Source organism: Podarcis cretensis (genome assembly GCF_951804945.1).
Source record: "Podarcis cretensis genome assembly, chromosome: 11".
Taxonomy (NCBI): Eukaryota; Metazoa; Chordata; class Lepidosauria; order Squamata; family Lacertidae; genus Podarcis; species Podarcis cretensis.
In genome coordinates, this window is record NC_137180.1 from 6,945,070 (window position 1) to 6,968,560 (window position 23,491).

General features: G+C 45.2%; 1 protein-coding gene and 1 long non-coding RNA gene across 3 annotated transcripts in view; one reads left to right on the forward strand and one right to left on the reverse strand.

The window, feature by feature from the left end:
• The window catches only part of FRMD3 (FERM domain containing 3), a 135,453-nt gene extending 128,334 nt beyond the window's left edge, over positions 1-7,119 (reverse strand). For both annotated transcript variants that reach the window (XM_079996093.1, XM_079996092.1), the window contains exon 1: positions 6,907-7,119. In XM_079996093.1, the coding sequence (XP_079852219.1) occupies positions 6,907-7,056 (150 nt within the window). In that variant the 5' untranslated portion in view covers positions 7,057-7,119. The remainder of the gene's footprint in view (positions 1-6,906) is intronic.
• Positions 1-23,491, forward strand: part of LOC307227076 — a 142,516-nt gene that overhangs the window by 67,610 nt on the left and 51,415 nt on the right. The gene's annotated exons all lie outside the window — the stretch shown is intronic.

Consider the following 23,491-nt stretch of genomic DNA (forward strand, 5'->3'; position numbering starts at 1 on the left):
TATGTCATCAGAAAGACTGCTTATGTCTTGCCATGGGTCTTGACCCTTTCCACTGCCACTTGCCTGGTTCACCTAATTGCTAATCATCAAGTCCCATGTATGAAAAAACAGCATATTGAATGTTGACCTTTGTTCAAGAAATCTAGCCCTAAGCCATGCAATAACCCATATGATAATGCTTCTGCCTTTTAACCAGCTGGTTAGAATCTGTAATAGCCTGATTCATTTGAGACATTCCTCAGCCCACTCAATGATTCCACAAAGGGACTCCTCATCACCCGTGTTAGGCACTATGTTCCTTTTTGAGTGCCTAAGATCCAATTTTCAAAGAACATTAACATTCCAGTGCTAGTGCTACTTTCACAGGAACACTAAAAAAATTACACCGGGGAAAGAGGGCAAACTATTGTTGCTGCTTTTCAAAAAAAGAATAAACTAAAGACATCCCACGTAACGAATAATGTCCTTTCTGGTGTGTTTAATAGCCTGCTACTTTGATTTAATATTAGAAACATAGAATTGTAGAATTGGAAGAGACCACAAGAGTCATCTAGTCCAACACAGGAATATTTTGTTCAACTTAGGACTCAAACCCATGGCTCTCTGAGATCCAGAGTTTCATACTCTACCAACTGAGCTATACCTCCTTATGCTGCTGTAACACTTTCTGTAATGTTGGAGAGTGATTGTTTTGAATAAGTGTTTATCTGGAACTTCACATGCACTACAAATAAGAGTCATTGCAGATGTTTGGTTTGAAAGACTATTGGTATAGAATGCTAAACGACAGCATAAGGGTGCTTTGGAAGTTAGTCGTTTGTGGTGCTTCTGGTTGGAACGGGTAAATCAAAATCTTAAAAGAAGAAGAAGAAGAAGAAGAAGAAGAAGAAGAAGAAGAAGAAGAAGAGGAGTTTGGATTTGATATCCCGCTTTATCACTACCCAAAGGAGTCTCACATGCACTACAAATAAGAGTCATTGCAGATGTTTGGTTTCAAAGATTATTGGTATAAAATGCTAAACGACAGCATAAGGGTGCTTTGGAAGTTAGTCGTTTGCGGTGCTTCTGGCTGGAACGGGTAAATCAAAATCTTAAAAGGGAAGTATACTCTGAAGCAGCTATTGGCTGCTGTCCCTAGGTTATCGCAGAGGCTTTGAAGGGCACCTGAAAGCAGACTGGGTAATTCAGAATATTTCGAACCAAAGAGCACCATGTACTATAATATCAGGTTTCACAGCTGCCCTGCTTCTTCTCTTTTTAAAATGACTTTGTGACTGTGAAAGTAACAGTTTTCTATATTTAACAACACACACATCTAAGCAAGATGTGCATAGGGATAATATAAGTCTGCACTGGATGGAAGCCAGTCACTTCATGCTCACTTCAGCATATGTCTTCCTTCGCAGCTCCCAGAGCACCAAATCCCATATTCTCTATGTGCATCAACATGAATTTGCCCACAGTCTAGTAATATGCAATGCCAAACAAGCACAGCTGAAAAGCTGGTTTCAAATCCTATACTTAGAGACTGCTTTACTTTATTTTTCTAATAATGCTTCATTTAATGGCATTATGGAGGACATTAATGCTCACTTTCTCATGTAAGCTTTGAGATCATCACTATAACATTCCATTATGAAATAATTGTTGATATAAATACAATGTCTCAGAGACTGTTCCTCCTATTGCTTGGCATTCCACTAAACCTGAGGCAGGTTCCATACTCATTTAGCCTCTTGGCAGCCTGTCAGTGAACACATGCCAGCGCATGATGCTTCACGGCACTATCTGCAGAGAATTTAGTCCACATGGAACAGAACCAGCTGGAGCTACAAGAACATGAACCTCCTAAAGTACATGTCTTTTCTTCTAGCATAAAATGTCAGGAAGTGTCCTCAAATGACTCCACTAAGGTCATTAGATTCATACGGGCAGCGTAAAGAGTGGATGTTTACACAAGCCTCCGTGGTTGTTTTATCAATAGCAGCACACACAAATTTGCATGAGATAGGAGAATTCCCAAAAAAGAGAATCTGAACTCTGAATTGCTGGTAATGGGCTGCTGCAACATGAATATAAATAACACAAGTCAGAAAAAAATTATTTATGTAACTTACAATGTGTAAAACACACATAACCACACGTGCATTTTTATTTCATTTACTTGTCCCAGGAACATTTAATGGAAGCATGCGGAATGCTTTCCATTCATGTAGAAAAAAACATAAAAGTTGGTGTGAAACCTCTTAAAATCCAGCGGCCATGACAGTCTGTACAGACCCTGCCTTTAAAACTTATGCAGAACAAGGACCACTTTGCCAAGACTGGAGAAGAATGAGATCCCTGAGCTTTCCCTTACAAATCTGAATTCCAACTGTCCTGACTGAACGAAACGAAACTGACTGAAACACAAGTAAAACTGACTAAAGTTGCATGAAGGTTGCACTTCTACTCCATTAGATGCAGCACAAACTTTGCAACGTTGCTGTTGCTATAGCTTGTGGTAGTAACAGTACAGTAGTAGTATTAAAAATATTTTATGTACTTTTTATTAAAATAATACCAACAAAACAGTTTGGTACAAACCACTGAAAAACAATAAAATATACAATATTTATTTCTTTCATAAAGTTTATATACTGCTTGATTATAGAAAACCTCAAAGTGGCTTACAAAAAGAATAAAACAAGATTATTAGTAACAACAATTAAAGCGTTCAAAGAATTAAAAACTAGCAATAAACTAAAAACACATTAGCATTCTAAATATCTGGGTAGGCTGGTAGAAACAAAAATAGTTTTAGCAGTTTTAGAATAAAGTGAAGACACCTGCCTGACGTCAATAGGCATGAAGTTCCAAAGTGTAGTTTCTGCCACATTAAAAGATTGATTTCTTACAACTGCAGAACAGGTATTACGTGGCACCTGTAACAGTGCCAGTTTCATAGAGCAAAAGGGTATAAGGCAATCTCGCAGATAGATGGGTCCCAAGTTTTTAAGGGCTTTACATACCAATACTAACCCTCTGAACCTGACCCAGTACAAATCAGCAACCAGTGCAAATCTCAGAGCGCGGGTGCTACATGCTGACAAGATCTCGCTCCTGTCAGCAATCGTGCTGCAGTATTCTGCACTAACTGCAGCTTCCGGATCAAGTGCAAGGGAAGCTCCACATAGAGCACATTACACTAATTCAGTCTTAAGGTAATCAGTGCATGAACTACTGTGGCAAAGCCTTCCTGGTCTAAGCAATGGGTGAAGCTGTTGTACCAACTGTAGTTGATAAGAGGCACTTCTAGCCACTGAGAGTACCTGAGACTCCAGTGACAAAGCTGGATCCAGAATCACCCGGAACTGCAAACCTGCTCCTTCAAGCGGAGTGCAGCTGCATTCAGGGTAGGCAGTTGACCAAGTTCCCAAACACAGGAACTACTGACCCACGGTGCTTCAACTGGTGAGGATTCAAGCTCAACTTATTTTTCCTCATCCATCCCACCACCATTGGCCCAGGCACTGCACAGCCGCACCTGATTTGGATGTTATAGAGAAATAGAGCTGAGTGTCATCAGCCTGCTGGTACCACCTTGCCCCATAACTCCTCCTGAAGCAATCTAATAGAAACAACTTTTACACTCAGAGTAACCAGTAAGCATTCAACTGGTATCAGAAGCCAACCAAAGCTGCATCCCATTAGCCTTGTTGGCCCAACACCACCAGACGCAGGTCCTCAAATCCTGCCCCAGGGTTGAGAAGTGTTCTGGCAAAGGAGAATGAAGTTTCATGGTTATGTCTTCCTGGCCATTGCTGCTGTACCAAGTACCCAGGCTGGGTCATCCACTCCACCATGTTATGAGCATGAGCCAGATTCTACCCCATATTTATAGATATCATGGTGCAGAGTGACAACAAATATGAATAGGAGTACAGTATATGTTTTGACTCCCGCCTCTCTACTAGGCATAGTGTACAGATAGAAGCCTATTTGCTGCTGTATCACATGCATATGATTCCTGACTGGCCATAGCAAAGTACTGATTGCATACCTCAACTATAGTGTTCAGCAGCCAAGGCTATTCCTGCTTGCAGTGTGTATGGTAATTAGTCCACTGGCAGTCTAAGCAATTGAGGATTGGTTTGTGCGAGGAAGGGAGACTGCAGGACCATATACCTGATTGGGGCCAAAGCAGAGCAGAGATTGATGCATGTGGGTATGTACTTTGACCAGCCAGTGTAGACTCTGGACTGCAGGTCAATATATCCTCACCCACTTCTCCATCATCCAATAAGTGAATAGGGTCTTCTTGGCCTCCTATACTTGATCATCCAACTGTGATGAGGAAACCCAGGAATGGTCCATTCCCCGCAGTTAAGCCCATCTTTATGTACAAAGGACCGGATCAAACCCTATGCTTTGGCATCAGCTTCTTGGGTCAGTACAGCAGTTGATAGCCCCCTCCCGATCAGTGTACTCAGCTTTCTTTTATTTGATGTACTAAGAAAACTCCAAGGTGCTAACTGTTACTTATCTGCTATAAGTAAATTTGCTGTCATAACTGCAAATTCTTTCTTTTCTGCCCTATGAAAAAAATGCTATCAAACATAGACATTTATATATACTCACAAAAACAAAAGTTAGTGATTTAAGTTATATTGCCTCACCTACTTAATATCTCCAACCTTTGCAAGTAACAAAGAAACAACTATCTCTTTCAAAATATTCTTCCGTGGAAGCAGAAAGACTTATTCAAATTGCTTCAAGTATCCACTTGTGCTAAACCATCTTGAACATTATCAGATTTGTACTCTATTTTTTAAATGACCAATATATCAACAACTCCACTACTTCATGTTACAATTCCCTGGCAATCTATCAAATCAACATTTCTGTAGTAAACATATATCAAATGAATGTTTTCCTACTACAGGTAAATAAATTCCTCTACATCACACACACTCAGTCAACCATTTCTATATAGTGCATAGTGGTTCACTAATCTTTTCCCCCCTTGGGGAACTAGATAGTAGCTTTCATATTCAATAGATTTCAGCCATTCCTGTATTAAATGAAGCCTGCTACTAAATCCTCCAGTTAAAAGCCATTGGGGTGTGTTAACAGCACAACATACTGGAACAAAATTCCTGGCAGTTGGAAATAAAGAGAGAGGAAGAGGTTAATAGATTCTTAATTGTATTGTCCATCTCCACTTGTCAGAGAGACACTGAAAAATGCAGTCTACCAACTACTCTCAGCAGAGGTTATGTTTCCCATACATTCCTTCTAGAATAGAACCGAAATCTTTCAGCAGTTAGGCTAGTACATTAATCAACTGAATGTTTTGTTTATTAATAAGGGATAATTAGTTTTAATTTGCTGGGATATTTATTTTTCCATGCTATTTTGGTTTTCATGTAAGAGCTCATGAAAATGAGAAAACTAAAAATGGCCCTTGCACAGCGAGTGTTGTCTTTCCTTATGTTTATTAATTAATAAGCTGTATTGTACTCCTTTCAATATCTCAAAAAGGAATAATATTCAAAATTTATTTCCATGTGATCAATTCATTAATTGATTTAACCTGTCAGGAATCAACTATACATTCTCTGTCTGGTTGCCAGCCCTGATCATTCTTTTTGTTTAAGCCCCACAAACAGCATAAATATTTTTCTATTACCCAACACAGCTAGAACTGCTGCCAGGGGGTTCCCTAGCTCCTAATTCAGTTGCTGGGTTGTGTATTGGTCTGAGATTTATTTATTTTTAACCACACAGGAAAAAGGGAAAGCTGCTGCACATACTGTTAACCATCCTGATATACAGATGCAAAATGTAAATACAGTATAAGTAAGCATCTAAAGGCTAAGGATTTCTGTGCTGCAATATACTGTACCTAGTGACACCATACATAGATACCAAGAGCCTTGTTTTTCTGAAACCTCCTCTGCAACAGGACCAGCCAACCAGCACCCGGTTGAATTCTATGTCCCTAGAAATACCACACACTATTCTGGAGCATATAAGGAAAGTATAACAGCAAGAGTCCACCTCTATCCATAACAGCCTGTTTTCAATGAGCAAAAATTGTCGGCGCACTGTTTCATCACCAGAATACTTTCGTCTTCACTTGTGGTTTTATTAATGTCTTTCTTTCAAAGGACTACATGACCACTCCCGAACAGTATTTGAACAACACAGTAAGGCAGTGCTCAACTCTTAAAAAATAAAAAGTGCTGACCGCCCTGACTCAGAATCATCAGTACCACCCAGAAAGACCATGAGTCAAATTCAACATGCACAAGTTTCTTATAGTAGAAAACACAGCACAACTAATAAATGGTGAAGAAAAGTTGCTTCTCCTGTCATCTGCATTGTCACGGGCATCACCCAACCAGAGCTGTGCCACCCATGCTATCCAGAGAGCAGCCCAACTCACAATGGACCCTCTGAGTGGGAAAAAGGATCGCATCCCCTCCCCTCCCCTCCCCTTCCCCAAAAGCAACGATATCATGCAGCTTTTGCTATTGCAGAGCTGCAGCCTCTGCAAAGCAGAAAGGCTTTCTGGAGGAAGCACGTCTGGATGTCACGCAAGGAATGCGCAGCAGCTATGGAATCGCTGCGCTGCAAAGCAGTAGCCTGGGAAGGCCCTTCCTTGGTTAACTTCCCAGGTTTTTAGCACCAGTTTTCCACTTCTAAGCGCGGATCTCCCACCCACCCACCTGGTGGTACCCAGCCCTTCGCCTGCCAGCAAGTTCTCCCTGCGCGGATGCGCTCGGGGGAATTGCGCGCGAGAGAGGGCGGGAGGGCAAGGGGGTGGCACGAAGCCAGCAGGGATGCCGGGGGGCGTCCGCCAGCCAGCCCCCTTTTTTGCAATGGGGTGCCTGCCCCCAGAGCCCAGCCGGGTAGAAGCACCTGGATGTGGCAGGAGATCTCGGAGTCGTCCAGCAGCCGGATGGTGCACTTCATCTCCTGGCTCAAAGACCTGATGCTCGAGCTCCGGAACCGGATCATTTTCATGCTCCTCCTGCCGCCTCGCCTCACGCACTCGCAGGGCGCGAACATGCACCGCAGTCCGGAGCGGGGGGGCGGCGGCCCGGCGACCAGCCCTGCTGCCTCGGGAGGGGAGATGGACGGGGAGGAGGAGGAGGAGACCCTGGGAGCCAAGGAAGGAGGGACCGAGGCGGGCGCCTCAAGCCCGAGGAGGAGGAGGAGGCGGCGGCGGCGGCGGTTCCCGCTGCTGTTGCTGGGTGAACAGCATGCTGAGGAAGAAGCGGAGACGAAGGGGAGGCGGAGGCGGAGGCGGAGGAGGAGGAGGAGGCTGCTGTCCTCCCTTTGCCCCCCCCCCCGCCGCCTTGCCCACGGCAGCTCCGGTCCCGGCCTAAAGGGGGCCGCGCGCAGCGCTGGCGCCGGAGGCGAAGGAAGAGCGCCCGTGGCGGGCTGCGGGGGGACGGCTCTGCTCACTGCGCTGCTGCCGCCGCCGCCGCCGCTGCGTCAGGCTTCGCTCTTCCCTCTCGCGCCTCCCTCCCCGCCCGCCCGCCTCTCTCTCTCTCTCTCTCTCTCTCTCTCTCTCTCTCTCGCCATTGCCCCTCCCTCGGGCGCCTGCCCTCCCCTTCGCGCGCCTTCGCCCCTCGCTCCTTCCAGTGGCGTAGCGTGGGGGGGGCAGGGGGGGCAAGGCAAAGAATTTGCGCCCCCTAACCCATGGATTTGCGCCCCCTAACCCTAACCCCCAGATGTTGCGCCCAGTGCGGCCAGCCCCCCTGCACCCCCTCACGCTACGCCATTGGGGTTAGGGGGCGCAAATCCACGGGTTAGGGGCGCAAATCCACGGGTTAGGGGGCGCAAATTACTTGCCTTGCCCCGGGTGCTGACAACCCACGCTAAGCCACTGCCCCCAGATGTTGCGCCCAGTGCGGCCGCCCCCCCCTGCACCCCCCACGCTACGCCACTGGGGTTAGGGGGCGCAAATCCACGGGTTAGTGGGCGCAAATTACTTGCCTTGCCCCGGGTGCTGACAACCCACGCTACGCCACTGCCCCCAGATGTTGCGCCCAGTGCGGCCGGGCCCCCCCTGCACCCCCCACTCTACGCCACTGGGGTTAGGGGGCGCCAATCCACGGGTTAGGGGCGCAAATCCACGGGTTAGGGGGCGCAAATTACTTGCCTTGCCCCGGGTGCTGACAACCCACGCTACGCCACTGGCTCCTTCTTCCCCTTCTCACCCTCATATTCCCTTCCTTTTGCGCCGCTGCTCTCCTTCAGCCTCCTCCTGATTCTCCTTCGCTTCCTGGCCCTTTCCCTTCCTCCTTTCCTGCTCCTCTTCGCGTCCTTTCCATTTCTTCCACCCTAGCCTCAGATTTATTTCCTTCAGCCTTCGCCACTCATACTTTACCCCCTTCCTTGCGCTATTTCCCATTTTCCTCCCTCAACTTTTCTTTTCTTTCCTCCCTCCGTCGCATATTCGCTTCCTCGCCTTATATTGTCTCCAGCCCCTTCATTCCCTTTTCCCTTCCCCTTGGCGCCCAGGCAGAGACCCAGAGGGGACCCAGTCGCTTGGGGGACACTTCCCTTGGCTACTGCGTTTGGAAAGCAATAAGGAAGCTTTCTTTGGCGAAAACGGGGGGGGGGTGACCATCAATGGGGCTTGTGCATTTCACAGAATTGTAGCCCCGTGCAATGAGGGAATCTTTTGTCCAGCAAGGGGCTCAAACCCACAAGTCTGAGATTGAAAGCCTCCTGCTCTACCACTGTCCCCTGAGGGCTAGTGCAGGACATTTTGCCGCCCAAGGCCAAGGATAAGAGTTCACTCTTCCCATCCTAGGCATTTAGTAATTCGTTAGGTTTCTACCTCGTCTTTCCCATACATGTCTCTTTCCCCCATTGTCTGTGCAACAGGCCTATAGATGAGGCTAGGCAATGGGTAGGCAAACTAAGGCCCAGGGGCCGGATCCGGCGCAATCGCCTTCTAAATCCAGCCCGCGGACGGAGCGGGAATCAGCGTGTTTTTACATGAGTAGAATGTGTGCTTTTATTTAAAATGCATTTCTGGGTTATTTGTGGGGCATAGGAATTTGTTCATCCCCCCCAAAAAAAAAATAGTCTGGCCCCCCACAAGGTCTGAGGAACAGTGACCGGCCCCCTGCTGAAAAAGTTTGCTGACCCCTGGGTTAGGCTAAGAGACTGGGCCTATGAGCGGCTTTGAACACTGCTCTCCTTGATCCTCTAACCACTAGACCACACTACAGAGGCCCACCAGACTGGCAGATGAAACTTCACTGTTAACAAAACAGAGTCCATCGCTGCAACAGGTTGGCCTAGTGGGCACAGGGCAGGCTGCATGGCACTCACAGCTCTCTGGAGCAGGCAGGGAAGGAGTGTCACTGCTTATTTCACAGTGAGTATGGCAATGCTCTCCGTGCCAAATAAATAAGCTTTTACTCATTCCTCCTTTTCCTTCCAAAGACCTTTTTATCTCCCCAGGCTTTATTAACCTCTGCCTATAGATCACCACTGGTCCCATCACCTCCTGGCAAATAGAAGGGGAAGAAATGGAGGCAGAGAGAGATTTTACTTTCTTGGGCTCCATGATCAATGCAGATGGTGACAGCAGCCACGAAATTAAAAGATGCCTGTTCCTTGGGAGGAAGGCGATGGCAAACCTAGACAGCGTCTTAAAAAGCAGAGACATCACCTTGCCAACAAAGGTCCGTATAGTAAAAGCTATGGTTTTCCCAGTAGTGATGTATGGAAGTGAGAGCTGGACCATAAAGAAGGCTGATCGCCGAAGAATTGATGCTTTTGAATTATGGTGCTGGAGGAGACTCTTGAGAGTCCCATGGACTGCAAGAAGATCAAACCTATCCATTCTGAAGGAAATCAGCCCTGAGTGCTCACTGGAAGGACAGATCGTGAAGCTGAGGTTCCAATACTTTGGCCACCTCATGAGAAGAGAAGACTCCCTGGAAAAGACCCTGATGTTGGGAAAGATGGAGGGCACAAGGAGAAGGGGACAACAGAGGACGAGATGGTTGGACAGTGTTCTCGAAGCTACCAGCATGAGTTTGACCAAACTGTGGGAGGCAGTGGAAGACAGAAGTGCCTGGCGTGCTCTGGTCCATGGGGTCATGAAAAGTCGGACACGACTAAACGACTAAACAACAACATAGATCATTTTCGGTACTGCCTATTAATGTTTTTAAAGTGATTTGTATTAGTTCTTATAAACTGCCTTGGGAATTTTGAATGTAAGGGCAGGTGCATAAATACTTTAAATACAGTGGTACCTCTACTTACGGACATGATCTGTTCCAGGGTACCATTCGCACCCCGAAAAATCTGTAAGTAGAGCTCCGCTTCTGCACGTGACGCAATAAGGCTACACCTGTGCATGTGCAAAGCGTGCAGAATGCTTCTGTGTGTGCACGCATGGCGAAACCTGGAAGTATACACTTCCAGGTTTGCCGCGTTCGCAACCCAAAAATCCGCAACCTGAACATAACGCAACTAGAGGTATGTCTGTAAAATACAACAAAAAGTCTACCGGTCATTTTCTTTTGCACCCTCTCTGTTTTCTCCTACCCGTCCCCTACCCCATCCTTCATCTGATCTAGTTGCTTTGTTGCACTCGAGTAACAGCTAGACACAATAGGTTTGGCAGCTGTTGGGGGCAGGCCTTTCCCAGTTCCTAAAAACGACTTGTTCTGCCAAGTGGAAGGATGTAAATCTTGATATTATTAGCTCCTTGGCGCCTTTCTTGGCACCCAAATCAGGCCTGGAAAAATGGGGTCATGGCTTCGTACTGTGAATCTTCAGCTGTTACCTTACCAACCTGTGGGAAAGTGTCAGGAAATAACATAAGGATGAAGAGACGCACTTAATTCAGTGCACTTCTTTGATGGGATAAGCAGACAACTGTATAGTAAAGTAATTAAGAAAGGGAGAGAGGAATGTACAGTTAAACCCCCTTCCCCAGTAAACAATTGATATAAGGTAAAGGGTAAAGGTACCCCTGCCCGTACGGGCCAGTCTTGACAGACTCTGGGGTTGTGCGCCCATCTCACTTAAGAGGCCAGGGGCCAGCGCTGTCCGGAGACACTTCCGGGTCACGTGGCCAGCGTGACATCGCTGCTCTGGCGAGCCAGAGCCGCACACGGAAACGCCGTTTACCTTCCCGCTGGTAAGCGGTCCCTATTTATCTACTTGCACCCGGAGGTGCTTTCGAACTGCTAGGTTGGCAGGCGCTGGGACCGAGCAGCGGGAGCGCACCCCGCCGCAGGGATTCGAACCGCCGACCTTTCGATCGGCAAGTCCTAGGCGCTGAGGCTTTAACCCACAGCGCCACCTGCGTCCCCTTGATTAATATAGTAGTATATTAATCAAGACCTAACCATGTCCTGGTGAATTCAGGATAGAGTGGCGAAAGCAGAGTGGAAAGGATAAAAAGCTAATTACCTCTGCTTCTGTTAATATTTAATAAAGTGCTGGTTTTACTGTACATGATCCCAATCATATACAAGAGTTAATTGCATTAAATCTGGAGGAGCAATTTAAGATCTCCAGGCTGTGGCTGCTCATCAAGGCTTTCTCTGAACAATCAGAATTGCTGGACTGTGTGCAGGCCTTGAGAAGATTGCCCAGGGGGTCAGATATGGGCCAGAGGCCTGACATTTCGTGTATCTGCATAATTAGCGGAACAGATAGATACTTATGAGAAAGATCAGCTAACTCCTAAGATCTATACTACTAATAGGTGGAGTTTTAAGGCCTGCTCTCCACTACAATGGTATGTCTGTATACGAACGGGATCCGTTCCGGAGCTCTGTTTGCATCTAGAAGCAAACGTAACTAGCGACGGCATGTCTGCACAGGCACGCGTCGCTTTTCGCCGCTTCTGCGCATGACATCATTTTGAGCGTCTGCACATGCGCAAGCAGCAAAACCCAGAAGAAAGGCGCTTCGTTACTTCTGGGTTGCCGCGAAGCGCAACTTGAATGCTCTCAACCTGAAGCGCATTCAACTTGAGGTATGACTGTACTGTATAAGCATAACCAGGAATCAGTTATTACCACTGTGCTTGTCTAGAACTACAGCTGGAAGATCCTATCACAATTATTATTCTCCTTATGGTCCTGCAAGTGTATTCGTTCTCCCTTCTCATATGGATGGATTTAATGCATTTTTAAAATCTTATATATATTTTTTCTTTTTGTTTTCTACACTGCCTCAATATTTTCAAATGGTGCATTGTTTATGAATTATTTAAATAAATCAGTAAGTATACCTTGGTCATTCACAGTTTTATGGAGTGTACGTATCTGTCTGCCTGTCTGTCGTCTGTCTTTTCCTAGTTTTTGCCTGTGCCAAAGTCGAACTATCAACAAAACAAATTTGCAGTGAGTCACTGACTTGTAGGACTCACATTGTGGAACTCCAAAACCACAAGATTGTTGCTAATTACAGTGGCAATCAAGATGTTAATGGAGTAATTTGAAAGCTGTCACAATCACATTTTCCCAACATCGCACAAGTGCACATCTGTGCAATTCTGGCAACGTAATAAACATTTGAAGGGAGGATGAAACAGCAAATTCCTTATGCTCAGACAATGTGCATAATATAGGAGCCCAGGAAGGAGTAAACAAGCCCAAATATGCTATATGCAATGTTGCACAAAATCAAATATGTAAACCATGAAATGAGGCATACTCTTAAAACACATGTGCACCATGCTAAAATCATATATACCATCATGCTGTATCTCATTACTACAGTCCACAAACACTGGGGCTTCAATCCTCTTTGGTCCTCTAACAGACCTCAATATCAGAATTCAACTAGAAACATTAAGCTTCTCTGCTCTTAGCATGAAACTTGAGTAGACACCTGAGCACTTAATAGTTATAATGTAATGCAGGCATAGGAAAACTCGGCCCTCCAGATGTTTTGGAACTACAACTCCCATCATCCCTGACCTCTGGTCCTGTTAGCTAAGGATGATGGGAGTTGTAGTCCCAAAGCATCTGGAGGGCCGAGTTTGCCTATGTCTGATGTAATGGCATTTTAAAAAAATAAAACTGCTGCGAAGGAGCACAAATATAAATGTAAGGCATTGATTTGAAAGGTTGCATTACAGAGATCTAATTCTCTCAGCAGATGTTTCTTACCAGTAGAACTAGACGGTAGGGAGGAACATTCTAGTCCAACCCCCTGCAGTGCAGGAATATGCAGCTGTTCCATACAAGGATTGAACCTGCAAACTTGGAATTCTCAGCACCATGCCCTAACCCACTGAGCTATCCATGCACTATGTAGATGATAATGTCAGGGAGAGGATTTTAATCTAGCCTAGCATGACAGTTTAATATCTGTAGGAATGCCCCCCCCCAATTAAGATACAGGTTTACCACCTCATTGCTGTCTGTGAGAATTAGACTGCAATCCTATACAGTGGCACCTTGGTTTTAGAACAGCTTAGTTTATGAACAACTTGGAAACAGAACGCTGCAAACCCAGAAGTAGGTGTTCCAGTTTGTGAACTTTGCCTTGGAAGGTGAACATGTTGAGGGTGTTCCATTTGTAAATTGAGTCCCCCGCTGCTAATCAGAGGCTTCCTGTTGAGTTTGTTGACTGTTGAGTCTCGAGCACCCACGCAACACAGAGGTGATATTTGGAGCTTTTGCTATTATTTTGCGTTTTTGTTTGTGTCGCTTTTTCATTTTTTTGACTGTGACTTGTTCTTCATTTTATGGGACTGACGTGACTGTGGCTTGTGACTTCGTTTTTATGACTGTGTGGAACCCAGTTCAGCTACTGATTGATTGATTGATTGATTGATTGATTGTGTGACTGCAGAAATGGATAAAAGCCCCCCATCCAAACAATGACTATCATCAGTGCACGTAAGTAAAAAATTAATTTTAATTTTTATCATCTACAACACTGTCTTATTTATTTTATAGTACAGTCCATTGATTATTGCTTTCATTTTATGGATCAATGGTCTTGTTAGATAGTAAAATTCTTGTTAAATTGCTGTTTTAGGGGTTGTTTTTAAAAGTCTGGAACAGATTAATCCATTTTGCATTACTTTCTATGGGAAAACACACCTTGGTTTTAGAACACTTTGGTTTGGGAGCAGACTTCCAGAACAAGGTACCACTGTACACATTCGAGCCTCATCTGCGCTACACATTTAAAGCAGTTTCATTCCACTTTAAACAGTCATGGCTTCTTCCCAGAAGTCCAGAACAATACCAGCACATCGCTTACTTAGGCAAGGCAACATCCAGAGTGCCGCACTTTCGCTGTCTCTTGCAGGGCATGGATCTGCTTGCTTTCATTGAGGCTTCTCTAATGCATGGGCAGCATGGAGCCAAAGCAATCTAAGCACTTTAGAGGAAACATCATCCCTTGAGCCTGCCGCAGACACGTGCCAAACCTCAAGACCAATTTAAGAATGTTTATTAAAAATATTTTTAAAGCAGTAATAGCGCCCATTATAGTGGGGCGAATATGAAGCTGCCGTCCCAGTAACAGCATTGCAGCAACTTAGCTGAATAGCATTGGGTTGGAGCAGGGCAACATAATAATAATAATAATAATAATAATAATAATAATAATAATATTTATATCCCTCCCTCCCCAGTCAAAACCGGGCTCAGAGTGGCTAACAACAGTAAAAAATAACACAGTTTTCATAAAATCACAATCAATTAATTGAAATACATTCTAAAATCAATTCATTCTAAAATTAATTCAAAGTCAAATTAATGACAACCATTGGGCTAGAGTGCTATGAGGATTACAGAAGGAGGGGGTCAGACTGCGCCTTGGCCAAAGGCCTGGTGGAACATCTCTGTCTTGCAGGCCCTGCGGAAAGATGTCAAGTCCTGCAGGGCCATAGTCTCTTGTGACAGAGCATTCCACCAGATCGGAGCCACAGCCGAAAAAGCCCTGGCTCTGGTTGAGGCCAGCCTAACTGCCCTGTGGTTGGATCTCCAAGATAATAATAATAATAATAATAATAATAATAATAATAATAATAATGATAATAAATTATTATTTATACCCCGCCCATCTGGCTGGGCCTCCCCAGCCACTCTGGGCGGCTTCCAAAAGAATATTAAAATACTATGATACATCAAACATTAAAAGCATCCCTGAACAGGGCTGCCTTCAGATGTCTTCTAAAAGTCTGGTAGTTGTTGTTCTCTTTGACATCTGGTGGGAGGGCATTCCACAGGGAGGGCGCCACTACCGAGAAGGCCCTCTGCCTGGTTCCCTGTAACTTGGCTTCTCGCAGTGAGGGAACCGCCAGAAGGCCCTTGGTGCTGGACCTCAGTGTCCGGGTAGAACGATGGGGGTGGAGACGCTCCTTCAGGTATACTGGACCGAGGCCATTTAGGGCTTTAAAGGTCAGCACCAACACTTTGAATTGTGCTCGGAAACGTACTGGGAGCCAATGTAGGTCTTTCAAGACCGGTGTTATATGGTCTCGGTGGCCGCTCCCTGTCACCAGTCTGGCTGCTGCGTTCTGGATTAGTTGTAGTTTCCGGGTCACCTTCAAAGGTAGCCCCACGTAGAGTGCATTGCAGTAATCCAAGCGGGAGATAACCAGAGCATGCACCACTCTGGCGAGGCAGTCCACAGGCAGATAGGGTCTCAGCCTGCGTACCAGATGGAGCTGGTACACAGCTGCCCTGGACACGGATTTAACCTGTGCCTCCATGGACAGCTGTGAGTCCAAAATGACTCCCAGGCTGCGCACCTGGTTACCCCATTCAGGACCAGGGAGTCCTCCACACCTGCCCGCCTCCTGTCCCCCAGAAACAGTACTTCTGTCTTGTCAGGATTCAATCTCAATCTGTTAGCCGCCATCCATCCTCCAACCGCCTCCAGACACTCACACAGGACCTTCACCACCTTCACTGGTTCTGATTTGAAAGAGAGGTAGAGCTGGGTATCATCCGCATTTGAAAACTGTAAGGCCCTCATGGGATATACCAGGAGAGACGGTCCCCTAGGTACGAGCAGCGGCGTAGCGTGGGTTGTCAGCACCCGGGCAAGGCAAGTAATTTGCGCCCCCTAACCCGGGGCAAGGCAAGTATTTTGCGCCCCTAACCCCTAACCTGCCGCCACTGCCAGCTTCTTCTTGCTGCTGCCTGGGCTGGGGTATTTACGGTAAGGTAGCCACGGCGGTGGCGGCGGGTCCGTGTCAGGTGATCTGAGGCGAGTTGCCACTGGCGCTGCCGCCCAAACGACGCCGCTTGCCCGGAGGAGGGCAGAGAGGCGAGGAAAATGCAACATGGCCCAGCAGCTGCAGCAGCAGCGGTGGCGGCGGGGCTGTGAGGAGGGGCTGCCTGGCGCACCCTCCGCGGCCCTGGCACGCGGGGACTGCGGTGAGCGCTGAGAGCCGCTGCCTGCCGGACGCCTTCAGCCCGGACGCGTGCACAGCTCGTCGGTTCCGCGAGACATGGGGATTTGCTACAGCCTGCGCCCGAGGCTCTTCGGCGACTCCGGAGGCGGTGAGCGTGCCCCCCCCAGATGTTGCGCCCGGTGCAGCCGGCCCCCCCTGCACCCCCCACGCTACGCCACTGGGTACGAGGTTCCTAGGCCATGAAGGCCAGGCATATGTAGGATTGCCAGATTGACTTCAGCAGTGCACACACACACACCCCAGCCCTCATGTCACCCCTCACAGCCTCACACCAGCATAGTGCAGATAAGCTGTAGCGATGGCAGTGTCAGGAGCATGGTTCCATGGCTCTTCTCCACTCTACTGATGGCTACTGACATGGTAGGATGGTACTTTGAAAAAGCAAACAAACATTGAAGGTTTGATGAGGTTATACAAGTTGGGTCACTTCAAAAGTAAGGCAGCATGTTGGATCCTCAGTGTTTGGGACTGACTGAATGAATAAAGGCACTGCACTGTAAGTCACATCTACACCATGCATTCAAAGCACTTTTAAGAGTCACAACTTCTCCCAAGAATTCTGGGAAATGGCTACCCAAGCTGCCCACCCTAATAGGAATAGAACGGATCTTTCTAACAGAAGGATTGGCTGAAACATTATGCTAACTATCACCAAATGGAATAAGTTTTACTTCTCTGGAAAACATCTGAGGAAGACAGAAGTTCCACCAGAACATAATCTCTCATCACAATGCTGTGTTGGTGGGAAAACGTGCTAGATGCTGGATTCTCACATAGGTAAAAGGAGCCATGGGGTGGGGCTGAAAGAGAGTCACTGAATTCATTTGAATTAATGTGGTGCTCTGAGAGTATATGAGACAAAATGAATGCAAATAACAGGCCGGTGTCATGTGTTATATAGAGATAATTATTTTGTACATGTTTTCTGTACCAATTAAATATGCTTATCTCATAGGAGTTATTCTGTGCTATCGAGCCACTTTCACAATACTCAAATCTGGCTCAACATTCTCTTTCTCAGATATGGCAGGAGTAACACTCTCATTGTAATGCAGAGCACAGGTCCTTAATGTGTACTTTGCAGGAAGGGGAATATACCTTAACGCAGAGAATTTAAGAACGGTCAAAGTGAGAAAAAATTATACTTCTGGCCAGAGTTAGGCTTCCATTCCTGCACTCCTCTAATGTTTTTGGACACCCTTGGCAGATGATTGTAAATTTAATCATATCCACAAAGATTTACCATGGAAAACTGCATTTAGGAAACAGTTACTCTGTTGTATGCTTTAGGTAGCTGATATGCAGCTAGCGGCATATTTTGAAGAGGCACCCATCCCAACTGATAGAGGCACGGGAGGAAGCTGGAGGAAACATGAGGACATTCTAACAGCTTGCATAGAACATCTTCTGTATTCAACTAACCCAGACTCAACAAGTGAGAGTATAAATTGCATGGCTTCAGCTACCATTGATTTTAGTACAGAACATTTGTGCAAGATAAGTATCAGAATAAGGGCCATTCTGAGTTTATATGCAGCAAGTTGTAACCAACGGTATCCCTGCACTCATGGAGGACTCTTGGCTGCAGTGGTTTCCATGAATGGAAAGAGATGAGAGCTTTTGTCTCCCATGCCACCACTCAGGGTATTCAAAAGTGCCTTCCAATCCTCTGGAGCAGACTGGGGTGTGTGTGCATTGGGCTGTGAAAGGAAGGGGAATCAGCAAAAAGAAATCACATCCTCTCATGGATCACAGAGCCCTCCATCTGTGAATGAGGCCCAACATGCGAAAGGGAAGGCCTCAACCCATCACCCAAGTCTGCTGTGAAAGGTTGGGAGAGAACCCGCCAGAGCAAATTTGGAGGAGAAAACAGAAACTGGAAGTTGTGTTGCACAGGTGGATTTCCGTTTGTCACTTTTCATTTTTAAAAGGTACTGTAATTCCAAGTGACATTGAAATAAAGTTGTAAGTTCCAGCTAGTAAAACAGAAGATCAAAAGATAGGATTAATTTTGTCGGGGAGACTGTATCTTAGATGATGTTGGAATGCTTCAAAAACAAAATCGGGGTGGGGGGTGGGGGGGAGAGATCTGGTCATTCTTCATAAATTTGTTCTGGTGTAATTTCTACCAGTCATGCATTCCCCCCTCGCTTCTTTTATGCTACATATTAAAGTTTAATTAACAGCAGTGGCACAGTGTTGGTGCCTAGAGGCTGGCATTCTCATTAAGCACTGCCCTCAGAGAACTTCCCCCACCACGTATTGCATCAGTGGCATCAGAGTTCCCATAAGATTGCAGAATGTGTTTCCAGGGTGTTCTGATGGAGGCTGAAGATAATGAGGAAGATTTATATATCTATGTATAGAGGAATCTGAAAGCAATTAAGGCCTTTGGGAATATTGTATTACAGGAATCTGTTGCATTACAAGAATATTCGGGTGTGAGAATCTAAATTATTCCTGTGTGATTTACTGGGAATCTGAAATATTTTTGAAGAAGTGCAGTCAGAACATCAGTAGTTCATCAGCAACAGTGATCTTTACATATGTATGTATGCTTTCAGAATTCCATCCTGCTTTTTTCCACTATGCCAACTCAACAGGGATAACAGCCTAGAAATGGAATTCATAAAGACAGTACCAATATATGTGGTGGAGATTACGAAGCAATCCCATGTTTGTTTATTTGGAAGCAAATCTCATTGTATCTAATGAGATTTACTCCCTGGTACATGTACATAATTTAGGGTTGCAGCAATCAGCACATACTAGCCGCTTCCCCAATCAAAACCCATGCCAGTTGGACTGTTCTCTTTGCAACTGGAGCTTAAATATAACTTCTTAAATCTGAACTGCTTTTAGTATTTTATAATTTTTAAGCATGTTAGGTGATATATAAATCATAAAAATAGTGGAAGATGCCCAATATATTAAATATATGTGCCCTTCTGGGTCATTTGATGGGTGAAAGATACATTCCTAGCAACTTTGAAATGATTAGTTGTGAGGGTTTGTGGCTGTTTTTCAAAGTTTGTAAATGTTCCTTTTGTGTTTAAATGCTTTTAATTGTTTGAAATATGTTTTCTTTTATCAGAATTGTATTGCTTTTACTACTTTCTTGTCTGCCACTCTGGGCTCCTTTGGGAGAAAGAGCAAGATAGCAATTTCATAAACAAACAAATAAATCTGTGTTGGTTGGTAGTCAGGGCTGCAGTTTGCAGTGGTTCCACTCCTACATGGCAGGCACTTTTGTTGCTCCTCCTGAGAATTATCCTGTTGGCTGCCTCCAGAGATAATGTTGTCTCTCGTGGTTATAAACAAGTGCCATTATTATGCTGATAACACTCACTCTATTTATCTTACTATTATGAGATCCAGGAGGAGCTATGGCTTTCATTAAAGAGTGCCTGAAGTCAGTGATGGCTTGAATGAAGGTGACTAAACTGAAAGCCAGTCCAGACATCAGATCTATGTTAGATATGTTCATGCAAAATTAGACTATCAGTATTGTTTCAGGCTGAAGACAGCTCAGCAGCAAATTCCAAGACTTGACTCCTTGGACAAATGCTTGTTCATCTATAGAAAATATAGGTAAAGGTAAAGGGACCCCTGACCATTAGGTCCAGTCATGACCGACTCTGGGGTTGCAGTGCTCATCTCGCCTTATTGGCCGAGGGAGCTGGTATACAGCTTCTGGGTCATGTGGCCAGCATGACTAAGCCGCTTCTGGCGAGCCAGAGCAGCGCACGGAAATGCCGTTTACCTTCCCGCCGGAGTGGTACCTATTCATCTACTTGCACTTTGATGTGCTTTCAAACTGCTAGGTTGGCAGGAGCAGGAACCGAGCAACGGGAGCTCACCCCGTCACGGGGATTCGAACCGCCGACCTTCTGATCGGCAAGTCCTAGGCTCTGTGGTTTAACCCACAGCGCCACCCGCATCCCAAAACTCAATATTAAGTAGCAGTCGAATATAGAATAATCAGTTTAACAGTAGTAGATAGAATTTATGTTATGCATTTGCACTGTTTTAAAGTAGTAATGCCTCCCAGATTTGGAAATGGAATGGGTAGAAAGCCAAGAAAATGAAAATATATTAGTAATTATTAGTTTTGGATTTAGAACAACTAAAACATTTTAACCAAGGCAAACTGTAAAGAAATTGGCCACTTCACAAGCAATGTCACATGTTCATGTCACAAATGAGAAAAGGAGTGAGGCCAGTAATAGAAGAAGACATTAAATAAAGGGGGGGAGTTGTTTCTGAAATTCTTAGAGAGAAAAATACAAATCTGCTTTTGTACCAGGGAGGTCTGCACTAACAATGTGGAGGAAAGAGAAGAAAAGTAAATCTGCAAACTCCACTGACTCTCAAGGGAGCCGGCGTACTGCTTCCGGGTCATGTGGCCAGCATGACTAAGCCGCTTCTGGCGAACCAGAGCAGCGCATGGAAACGCCATTTACCTTCCCGTCGGAGTGGTACCTATTTACGGTATCTACTTACACTTTGACGTGCTTTTGAACTGCTAGGTTGGCAGGAGCAGGGACCGAGCAACGGGAGCTCACCCCGTTGCAGGGATTCGAACCGCCGACCTTCTGATCAGCAAGTCCTAGGCTCTGTGGTTTAACCCACAACGCCACCCGCGTCCCTCATAGCAGACCCTAAAAAACTGAGGTTCCAACCACCTGAGAGTTCTTCCTTTCCTACTAAGCTTCTACAGAGTGCCTAGGATGCCCATGGTCAAGGCCAGCCTAAAGGGTTGAGGTGACATAAGCAAATTAAAATGTTGCCACCAACTTTGTGTCTTCTTCTGTGCTGGAGTGCATTAAAAACAGCACATTACAGGATCAAGTGTTTGCTGGGAGATTAGTTCCATTTTTCCATTTTCATTCTTAATTCCTGTCACTTAGTTATTGCCTCCCCTTTACAACCTTGCCCTCCGCCCTGGCACCTGATGGAGCTGAGGAAGCTCCAGAACATATTTCTTTAAATGTATCGGATATCATGCAGCAGCTGCTTGTTTTTGTTTTGTTTTGTTGCTGAATTTCATGGAGACTGGGAGTGGGTGAAAGTTGGAAAAGAAAAACAATCTGGAGCAGAAATTTTGGAGGCTGAACTGTTTAGGAAGGGCACTTTTTTATTTTAAAAAAGCTGTTTTTACTTCAATATAATTTTTAAAATGCAACTTCAAGTGGCACAGGACATTGACAGCCAGTGGTCATCTGAACTGCCATGTTCCCTCACAAGGTCTCTATTATTTTTCTTCAAATCTTGTTCTGTGCTTTAATTTGATACTCCACTTGCCTATCTATGACCATAGTACAGTGCCCAAAAAATTATCCAAAGTTGTCTTTGACTTCATGATAACCATACAGATAAGCATTCCATTTCAATCCAAGATTTTTAAAAAGCCAAACCCCAGGTATTATCACAAGCAAGTCTGAAAACAAAAGGGAGTGCTTTGTCATCAAGGCAGCAAAATTAAATTTTCTCCAGCTATTGCCTGAGCATCATCCAAATGGGGGGAAATTATGAGCTTGTTTTAAATCTTCCACTGAAGTTCATTTCCTGCAACTTTGATCAGGAGTGCAGTATTGACAGAGAGAGGATATGTTCTATTCTTAGGATGATACAGTGGTGCCTCGCAAGACGAAATTAATCCATTCCGCGAGTCTCTTCGTCTAGCGGTTTTTTCGTCTTGCGAAGCAAGCCCATTGACGGCTTAGCGGATTAGCGCTATTAGCGGCTTTTAGCGGCTTTTAGCAGCTTAGCGGATAAGCAGATAAGCAGCTTAGTGGCTTAGAAAAAAGGGGTGGGGAAAGAAAAAAAAACCCGCAGGAACTCGCAAGACATTTTCGTCTTGCGAAGCAAGCCCATAGGAAATCCGTTTTGCGAAGCACCTCCAAAACGGAAAACCCTTTCGTCTAGCGGGTTTTCCGTCTTGCGAGGCATTCGTCTTGCGGGGTACCACTGTATGCAGCTGTTCCTAGATAAACCTGCATATAATCCTAATAAACGGTGGAAATCATAGGCAACTGTGGAAATTGTAAGAAACTGTATATAAGAAACTACAAACTGTAGAAATTATAAAAGTAATTAAAATTCACTCTTACTTTTGATATTATTAAAAATTGCATCTTAATATAAATATAGTTGTGAGTATAATTTAACACTACATGAATGATTTCATGCATAAAATGAGTCAATGTCTTAATCTCTTCCATTTTCCTTCCATTTGAGATATATTACTGCCCTGCAATATAATCCATGCAACAAAAGCAAATAATCTTGTTACAGTAATTACTCTGTGGTCAAGCCTTAAAGCAGCCTTCACCTGGTGCTGTCTCATGTTTTGGAATGTATGTAAATATTACTGTATTTTAATGTTTGGTTGGAAGCCACCCAGAGTGGCTGGGGAAGCCCAGCCAGATGGGTGGGGTATAAATAATAAATTATTATTATTATTATTATTATTATTATTATTTAAAAATGCTGGCTGGGGCTGATGGGGATCGTAGTCAAACAAAACATCTGGAGGGCACCAGTTTGGAGAAAACAGCTTTAAAAATATGTTTTAGCAGCCAGTCTTGGAATACTCTTTTGTCAGCGTTGCATTCCTAGTTTTTATTTTGTCATATGGTAATGATTCCAACTTAACATATGAAACTACTGCAAAATGTCTCCTGCTTCAGCTGATATTGGGTTTTTTCCTCTGGGCTCAAGGGGCTCCAAAGTGGGTGGGATTATACCCCTAGTATAGGGATGGAGACCCTGAGGTCCTCCAGATGCCAGCAGATGCCTCCAGATGCCTCCAGATGCCAGATCCTTATCTTCCTTACCTCTCCCAAGCTCATTTGACAGGTAGGTGGGTGGGGCGAAGCAACCCACTTCTCAATCACCTGTTGTCAGATGATGACTGCTGGGACTTTGCTGGGCAGGCTTCAGGTCACCACTTATCAGTTGATGGGCGGTGACTTCCAGGCAGATTGTGCTCCAATCCGGTTCTGCAGTCGATCCAGTCTGGTCTCTACCTCCTCTACTTCATAGGTCTGGTGTGTGGCGAGT